Raw genomic sequence first — 9,535 nt, forward strand, 5'->3', positions numbered from 1 at the left:
TTCATCCCAGTGCTCTGGAGGCAGAAGCAGTGGAGTGGATCTCTGTGGGTTGGAGGCCAGCCTGGTCTAAAGAATGAGTTCCAGGAAAGCCAGGGCTACAGAAACAAGACCAAAACCAAAACCATTGTTTGGACCAGGCTCCATTTGAGGCCTTCGGAGCCAGTCCTGCAATAAGAAGCTTGTGTTAATATGGTTTTCTCGATGTAACACATCACAAGCTAAGTGGTTTGAAACAACATACGCTTATTTTTAGAATCCCAGCAGCCAGAAATCGAGAATTATGGTATCGGCACTGCATGCCTCCTAGAGACTCACAGGATGTGTTCCCCTGCCTGCATTCCTTGGTTTGCAGTCCTTCCTCATTACCACCCGAACTTCTTGTTATTACAACTACTGTGGTTAGATCTCCCTCTGCCTCCCTTTTAAAAAGGGATCCTAGCTACCCTCCCTGTCTCCGAATCCTAAATCACATCAGTAAAGCCCCTTCTGCTATCGGGATGGTATGTGGACATCTTGGGAGTTGGTTATGCAGCCTGTTATGGTGCTAGATATAGCCTTTGCACAGCCTTAGTGACGGGTGAGGAGAGCCCGGCAGAGCCACAAGGTACAGAGGACATGGAGACTTCTCTCCGTCTCCCACTGTGATCAATCTGAGGAAGCCCAAAGCTGTCTTCGATCCCTTCCTCCCATTCCCACAGTCCCCCGACATTGTTCGGTGGGCGACGACAACACTTCCTTATCCTGAAAAAAAAAAAAACAAATGATGAGATCCAGTAAGATTTGCATTTTCTGCCATTTTTTCCTTCTAAGTCTATCTTAACGTACAAAACTGAGGCCTGTGGCACGTTGACAGAGTGCTGTCACCAAGTAACAGCACCGTATTCTTGGCTAATACGTTCTTCCACAAAGTTCCTTCTCATCCTTCAGCTCATCCGGGCTTAGGAAGGGGAGGGTGCTGTCTCAGTTGTAAAACTATGGCTGAAGACAGACGGGACACAGATTGCTAGGAAGTGCCGCCACGCGGATGCAGTGAACGGGATTTACGCGCTACTGGAGGGCTCGCTGGACTTCGCACCTCTTTCAGCATGGGGAGTAGAAAGGAGCCGACTGAAGTTCCTAGGTGTGTGATGAACAAATGGGCCAAGGTTAGGTTTGGAAGTGGGGTTTGTTTGCTTTTGGGATATGTAGTGGTATGATATCATCGAGATGTCTAATAACTACTTCAGGGAGATCATGATTACAAAACAGGAAAACCTTAGTCCAGAACCCTGGGGACTAATTGTTCCCAGTATATTTAGGACCCATCGGGTGTGGGTACATCAAATGAGCAGGGACAGAAGGCCTTTCTCGGGGAGGCTAGATGGAATGCTAACCTGTCAAAAGTATTGTCTCTTCCACTTGTGTCAGAATCAAGGTGCCTGCTAAAAACAGAACCTTCACTGGGACTGTACTTAGTGCCATAGAGCTGTACACTTAAAAACGGCCAGCACGCAGGCTGGAGAGATGGCTCGGAGGCCACAGCACTGGCTGCTCTTGCAGGCTCAGGGTCCATGCACTCACATGGTAGTAGTGGCTCACAATCATCTCTTCACTCCAGTCCCAGGGGATCTGATGCCCTCTTCTGGCCTCTTTGGGAACTGCATGCACATGGTCCCTAGATATTCATGCAGACAAAACAAAATATACAGGAAATAAATAAACTAAGATAGTCAAGGCTATATAGAGATACCTTGTCTTAAAAACAAAACAAAACAAAAATAAAAAAAGTAAAACACAACAGCACCAGGCTGGGGATGCAGCTCACTGGCAGAATGACTGCCGAGTGTCTGCAAGGTCTGGGCTGTGCTTGATCCTTAGTTCTGAAAATTAGAGGAGACAGGGAGAAGGACCGGTGAAGAAAAAGTGAGATCACTGCGCTGTACTGCAGACCCAAATTGCTGTCTATCTCAGGGTTCATAACACTCTGCGATTAAGCTTTACCCAGAGCCATAAATATCTGTTGTCATTACTTTTTTTTTTTTTTTTTTTTTTTAAAGAGAGGGACTCAGATAGCCCAGGCTGGCCTTAAACTATGCTAAAGCTGTCCTTGAACTCCTGATCCTCCTGCCCCTGCCTGCCAAGTGCCTAGATTACAGGCATCCGCCACTACATCCAGCTTCTAAGTGGTTTTTAAATGCCAGTTAGCACATCTTTCTAGTGTCTGTAAGTACTGTGCCAAGGCTTGTCCGGCTCTAGATATCTTCCCAACTGGCCACTTCCTGTAGCCAGTCCAGCACCTCGTCATCACTCACAGATTTCATTTTGAGGCTTTGCCTCAGGCGGGTCCAGTAAGTCCAGAAAATGCCCGAAGAAACCAGATCAGATTTTAAGGAACTCAAAGAAACAACACAGTCTTCCTTTCTTTTTTTAATAATTAACCCCTTGGAGCTGGAGCTGAGGTTCGATCACAGACTCGATGCCGAGCACACCCAATAACCAAATGATCCTCAGCAAACAAAACAACTTCCAAAAGCAGCTTCACTCCTCAGGAATACAATCTCCATCCAGCTGCCTCGTTTACTGTTCTATGAACTCATTCCCCGCAGGGGCTATTCCAAACAACCGGGAACACAGACAGCGTCTTTCAGCCGCTTGCTTCAAGCTCCTGCCAGGTCTCAAGGCTGCCTGATGGCTGCAGGATGCAAACACCGGTCTCAGAACGGAAGCTCCAGGATATCTCTTGACTGGTCTGTCCCATTGTCTTCAGAATCTTAATCTGTCCGTGTCTCTTTTGTCGACGATTCAGGGATTGCCTGAGTCTCGTGAGTGTGCTTTGCTCTGAAGAGTAGAAGGCTTCGGTCCCAACTGGTGTTGCCAAAGCAGCGCGCTAACTCCATCCCATAGTCCTGTGTCAGGATTCGCACGATCTGGCTGGCCATATCACCTCGGATGGCCAGCGAGTGGAAGTGATCAAAATTGTGGAGTCCCAGCTTGCGTAGGCGCCTTGCAGCTGCCCGGTAACACTTCCAGGGCTGTGGCTCCAGAAGGAGGTAGCTGCAGAGAGAAGAGATATGGGCCAGGAACTCGCACAGACCACGGTCCCCATGGTTCAGATGAATCCACATAGTTACTGACATGCAAAAGACGATGTCAAAAACGGAACGCCCAAATTGGCTTAAGAAAGAACTCAAGGGAACCTTCCTGTTCTCTTGATCCATGATGTCCAGGGTGATAAAGGTCAAACCATCAGGAAAGGGACAGTCTTTTTCAGCCCGCTCCACAAGGACTGGATCTATATCACAGCAGAGGAGGCGGAGCTCTCTGGAAGCCCCGGAGCAGGTCTCCCCATCGGTCAGGGAAAGGAAGTGTTTGTATAGAGCCACACTCAGATCCTAGAGGAATCCAAAATAGCCTTGTCATTGCAGCTCTGTAACAGTGAGTGGAAAAGGCGTCTCTCATCCCTTGAGATCGCCACTGACCTCTGCCTGTACCGGATGTGAGGCTCTTAACATAATAATCTATAGAGGATACACGTTTTTTTCATGAGCAGACTCTTAGCGCCCCCCAGGGGCTGCAGTCTATAATGCACCCACCCTGTACCTTACATTGTTTTTACCTTTTCTTTTTCTTCCTTTTTTTTTTTTTTTTAATCAGTCTTAAGTGACTCAACGCAAACTCACTATATAGCTAAGGATATCCCTGAACTCTGTGTCTTGAGTGATACATGATTACATGAATGCACCGTGTGTGCCTGGCAACCTGTATCCTGACCCTGATAATAGCTTGAGTTGTACAGTTGGAAGTTAATAGACCAAATGATGTGGCAAGGGCAGCATAGAGTTCCTGGGCAGTGTCTTCCAGCTTAAATAATATATTGGCAAATTCATTATCCCTTTCTGGTGTCTCCTATCCAAAGGAAAGGAATCCAGAAGTGTGAGTGGTGTCCCTCAAGAAGGTGGCAAATAAAGTAGCATCTTGTAAAGACCTGTTTCTCAGATGGCAGTGTAGTTGCCAAAGTCTGGACTCTAGGAAGCTCTCATCCAGCCTTCACCTGTACAGTGCAAGCTTGCGCCACCTCCTGAAGCCACCACTTTTTTTTTGTTTGTTTTGTTTTGGTTTTTTTCGAGACAGGGTTTCTCTGTGTAGCCCTGGCTGTCCTGGAACTCACTCTGTAGACCAGGATGGCCTCGAACTCAGAAATCTTCCTGCTTCTGCCTCCCAAGTGCTGGGATTAAAGGCGTGCGCCACCATTGCCCGGCGAAGCTACTACTCTTAAAAGTCACCGTGAGTCTTTCTAGCCAGAGTGTAATGATCTGATCTCACTACCCATCTTAGTGCCCTTCTGACTCTCAAACGAGACACCATGTCTTCCCTGTAACTGTAACTAATTCAAGCACATGGCCTTGGGTAGTCTCTTCCATGGCATTTTCCTGTCACCTTTGCAACTCAACAACTGCAGGTGAAGAACACACATGGTCGGAACCACTCAGCTGTTCATTGACAGCGCCCCAGGCAAGTGTGGTGAGTCCTGGCCACAGGGAATTAGTGGTAACAGTGGAAAGCTAAGGAGCCTGGCTCGATGCTCTCACCCAAGCAGAACACTTTCAAAGACACACTGCAGGAGAGGAATCAAGTCACTCGAAAGGATATGATATATGGCAAGTCTCACCAGGGGGACCAGGCTGATCTTCTAGCAGTTTGTGATCCTCCAGCCTCAGCTTCCTACATGCTGGCATTACGGGCATGTACTGCCAGACAAGTTTTCCTTTATACAAAATCCCAAAGTGGAAAAATTATATTGTTTAGGGTTAGAAATGGAGTTAAGGGGCTGGTGAGATGGCTCAGCGGTTAAGAGCACTGACTGCTCTTCTGGAGGTCCTGAGTTCAAATCCCAACAACCACATGGTGGCTCACAACCATCCACAATGAGATCTAATGCCCTCTTATGGGATGTCTGAAGACAGCTACAGTGTACTTACATATAATAAATAAATTAACCTTTAAAAAAAAAAGAAATGGAGTTAAGATTAAAATAATAATAATAAAAAAGAAAATGAGTAATATATAAACAAAAGCAAGACAGAGGTAGAGGGCGCTTTTAAAACAGGAAACGGCATGTGAAGAACTCTAGCAATTGACTGTCCTTTATTTATTTCTTTATTTATTGCTCTGACAGTGGTCACAATGGTGTTTGCCTTATAATTTATAAAGTACAGGCTTGTGTTTTATGTACTTTTATGAAAGTATAGAATTCTCATTAAACTCTGCATTAAAAAAAAAACTATGGATCAGCCGGACAGTGGTGGCACACGCCTTTAATCCCAGCACTTGGGAGGCAGAGGCAGGCGGATTTCTGAGTTTGAGGCCAGCCTGGTCTACAGAGTGAGTTCCAGGACAGCCAGGGCTACACAGAGAAACCCTGTCTCGAAAAACAAAAACTATGGATGGAGGTTATTTACTTAGCTAAAGTCACATGACCACTAATAATAATAAGACTTCAACTACATTAAGTTCCTTTTTTTCATACTAGGCTTCCCTAACTATTTTAAAAATTACCTTTTGTATGTGTGTGCATGTGTCTTAGTGCTCACATATGCTATATGTGTACGGGTACCCAGAGGGACCAGAAGAGGATTTCAGCTCCGCTGGAATTGGAGCTCCAGTTGTTGTGAGCTGTCCTACAAGGATGCTGGAATGGAACTCAGGTCCTCTGGAGAAGCAGAAGCACTCTGAAGAATGCAGCTGAATCCATAGCACCCCTTCTAACTTAACAGTTTACCACTTACCTAGGGGGTCGTCTTAAAATACAGACGCTGACTTAGTAGACGGGGAGAGGCTGAGATTCTGTGTTCCTAATAAACTGCAGTCACACTAACACTGTAGTTCAGTCACAGGTGAAGGCACAAGGACCAACACCACGCCACTAAATCTCCTCCTACCCTGATCTGCTTCCCTCCTATCTGACGAGAATTTCTGAGGCTGGCATGGTCTACAAGTTGAGGGCATCTGGGACGTGCACTAGGACCCCCGCTATGCAGCGAGACCTTGTGTAAAACAAAAATGGATAAATGCAGAAATAAGTAAATGTTCAAAAATAAATTTGAGAACAACTGCCTTAGTCAATTGCAACAGTGTCCTTTCTATTGTGCTTCTATATACACTGCTTACAATTTTAAAACCATTTTTTAAATGTTTTCCTGCTGGTTTCCTATATTATGGTGGCGTTTACAAGGGATACACACCCAGCTGCTTATTTGAGACTATACGCAAAAGCTCTCCTTAGTCCCTCAAGGTCTTCACCACCCACCAATGTCTCTTTTTTGTAGTTTTTGGAAACAGGGTCTCAGTAGCCTAGGCTAGCCTCAGACTTGTGGGGATGCCCGTACTTGTCTTCTGAGGGCTAGAATCACACGTGGGTGAAAGGCCATCACTGTCTCTCTATCCCTGGCCTCTGTGGTGATGGGAATGTGGAGCGAGGGTTCTAACCATTTGCCATCACGGAGTAAAACTGCCTGCTTCACCGAGACATTCACTAACTAGCTACATAGGTGAGATTGGCATTTCCTTATTTTTGTTGTGGTTTGATCTTAATCATTACATGTCTGAAAACACGTTGCGGTGGAAAGGGTGGTTAAGGCCTCCCTTCTCTGGCAGAATGATCTATTTTCTTTCTTGATCTCTCTCTACTGTTCACCGTTGTACTGTTAGCACAATTTTAAGTAAATACAGACCTGGCTCCAGGTCTGTCTTGTACTGTATATCTGGAGCCTTAAGTTTCAGACATGATTCCGTCACCCTGGCTCTTATCTTTTAGGAACTAGGATTCTCAGATAGGGGTCCCCATTCCCCAGCCAAGAAGGCCAGCAAAGCAGAAGAGGAGGCAAACGCCGGAAGTCCTCCCCAGCGTCTGGCGGGAATTTTTGGAATGAATTGTGGATGGCTCAAAATGCCTCACTCGGTGGTGGGGCCTCAGAGGGAGGGCTGGGACGTGCACGTGTCTGTCACCTCTATACTTTGCCCACTCTGGGCGAGTTCTGATGCCACGCCCGGGCCAGCACCACTCGGATCCCTCCCGCGTCACTCACCCCGGAGTTACACCCCACGTCGAGCCCTAGGATCGGCCTCCTCTCGGGACCCTCGGGAGGGAAGAGCTGTCGAAGAAGCTCCGGGGGCAGAAGGCGGAGCCTTTGCTCGGGAGGGTGGAAGCGGGAATAATGAGGGAAATTTCCAAACGGGGCGGCCCCGGGCTTCAGAGACCCGGGATCTTCTTCCTCCACGGTCTCTTCTACGCCCCCTCTTGACAACTTCTCGTCTGCCGCCATCACCCTCGGTTCCCGGGTCCGGGCGGAACCGGAAGTCTGGAACCTGCGGGCGGGGGGGTGGGGGGAGCGCAGCGCTAGTGCGCGTGCGCCTGGGGGAGGGCGGAAAGATGGTGAGCCTGGGTAGGTGGGAAGACTCCAGTGCCTAGTCGGGGCTTTTGGTGTCCTATTGGAGGCCGCGATCGTCTCCTCTTATTTAACAGACTTTGTCCAAGTTGACGTTGGACCTTGGGCCACTGACCAAAGCAAGGAGTTGGTGGGGGTCTTGAAAGTGAAGTTGGTCCACGGCTCTTTCTTTTCAGATGCACAAAGCGAACCATAAAGGAGAGGAATTCCTTGTCTGGGGAGTGTGTGTGTGTGGCCTGTGACGAGGTCACACAATGATACTGTGACAGAGAAACTTGAGTCTGGTTTAGTAAAAAGTAGCTGGAAGCTCTAGATCACATGAGGTGCCACAAGGGGACAGACAGACATAATGACTATAGACTACACTCCAGAAGATGGACTTGCAACATTGATACTTTTCGGCTGTGAATCTCCTATATTTATCATAAATCCTGGCGCACGGTTGTTCAGTAAATACTTGTTGAATGAAACTATACAAGTTGCAAGTAAGTGTAAACCGGATCTGTTTGGGGGAAGAAAAAAAAAAAAAAAAAAAAAAAACGGAAGGGAGAACGGAGTTAAATTGAAAGAGATGTGTTGAGATCAACTTAGACAAAAAGTGGGCCGAGGGCTGTAAGAATGGTTCACTCAGGAAATGCATTCTGGGTAAGCATGTGGACCTGAGTTTGGATCCCAAACACTCACATATAAAGCGGGGTGTAATGGTATATGCCTGTAATCCCAGAGCTGGGGAAGCAGAAGCTAGCGGATCTCTGGAGTTTGCTGGCTAGCCAACCTAGCTGCGTTGACGATCTCCAGATTAATTGAGAGATTCTGTCTCAAAAGATAAGGTGGAGAATGATCGAAGATACACTGCCATCCGCCTCTAGACTCCACACACGTGTACACACGCTAGGAAACAGTAATACTTAAAAAGCTTTAAATGTGGTGGTCTAGGGGTGGGGGGAAGCTGGTGAGGAGAGAGACTGAGGAGTCAGCCTGAGTCAGTCAGAGACTGAGGAGTCAGTCACAATTCCACGGCTGTGAAGAGACAGGTAACCATGGCAACTCTAATTAAAAAAATTAATTGGAGGCTTGCTACAGTTTCAGAGGTTTAGTCCACTATCATCATGGTGGGAAGCTGTAGCTGAGAGCTAGCTAGATCCTGATCCATAGGCAGAGAGACTCTGGGCTTAGCTTGGGCTTTTAAAACCTCAAAACCCACCTCCAGTGACAAAAAGACCACATCTCCAATTCCTTCTAATCCTTTCAAATAGTGCCATTCCCTGGTGACTAAGCATTCAGTTATCATATGAGCCTATGGGGGGGGGGGGCATTCTTACTCAAATCACTACACAGCTTAAGCAGCAAGGTCACTTTAGAGGTGAGAATAACCCAGCCTATTAGAGTCAACCAGTGGCATTGTGTTCTGACCAGCCCCTTTTATGGAGATCTCTCAGTCTACTAGGCCAACGATTTTCTAAACTTTATCAGAGATTGAAGCATCTGTACAAGGACCTACAGGGTTCAAATAGGTCTCTAAGGACACCCCCTCAACCCCCTGCACGCATGTGTTTTAGCTTAACTTTTGACAGGATATCGTGGGTGGTCCAGGTTGCAGAGGATGGCCTTGAACTCTTAATCTTCCTGCCTCTACCTCCTGCATGCTAGGATTATAATAGGTAACAGGCCATGTCCAGCTGAAAAGAAATGTCCTATTTTTTTTCTTCCCAAGTTTTGCTTTGTACTTTGATCTCTGCTTGATTTCTTATTTCAATTTTTTCTTTTCCTTTTTTTTTTTTTTCATTCTTCCTTTTTTCCCCCCTTCGAGACGGGTTTTCTCTGTATAGTCCTGGCTGTCCTGGAACTTGCTCTGTTGACCAGGCTGGCCTCAAACTCACAGGGATCTGCCTGCTTCTGCCTCCTGAGTGCTGGGACTAAAGGTGTGCGCCACCACCACCCAGCTTTGCATATTTCACTGCACTAGTTCTGAACCGTGGGCAGAATTCCCCACATGACTCAGGCAGAATCTGTATCCTCTTCTATCTTTAAACAATTAAACCAGACTTTAGTAAAAGAGTTGGGGACTAACAGATGTAGCTTAGTAGTGAGCCTAGCTCACCAATCATAAG

At 46.9% G+C, this 9,535-nt stretch overlaps 1 protein-coding gene across 1 annotated transcript; it reads right to left on the bottom strand.

Moving 5' to 3' along the window:
- Positions 1 to 222: 222 nt before the first annotated feature.
- Bcdin3d (BCDIN3 domain containing RNA methyltransferase) lies at positions 223 to 7,332 on the bottom strand. The gene is made up of 4 exons (XM_076912071.1): positions 7,065 to 7,332; positions 2,292 to 3,371; positions 1,561 to 1,654; positions 223 to 741 (listed from the first exon to the last, which is right to left on the bottom strand). The coding sequence occupies exons 1-2, from the start codon at positions 7,299 to 7,301 to the stop codon at positions 2,751 to 2,753; spliced, it is 858 nt and encodes a 285-aa protein (XP_076768186.1). The 5' UTR covers positions 7,302 to 7,332; the 3' UTR covers positions 223 to 741; positions 1,561 to 1,654; positions 2,292 to 2,750.
- Between the last annotated feature and the right edge of the window lie 2,203 nt (positions 7,333 to 9,535).

This window comes from Arvicanthis niloticus, chromosome 13, assembly GCF_011762505.2.
Source record: "Arvicanthis niloticus isolate mArvNil1 chromosome 13, mArvNil1.pat.X, whole genome shotgun sequence".
Taxonomy (NCBI): Eukaryota; Metazoa; Chordata; class Mammalia; order Rodentia; family Muridae; genus Arvicanthis; species Arvicanthis niloticus.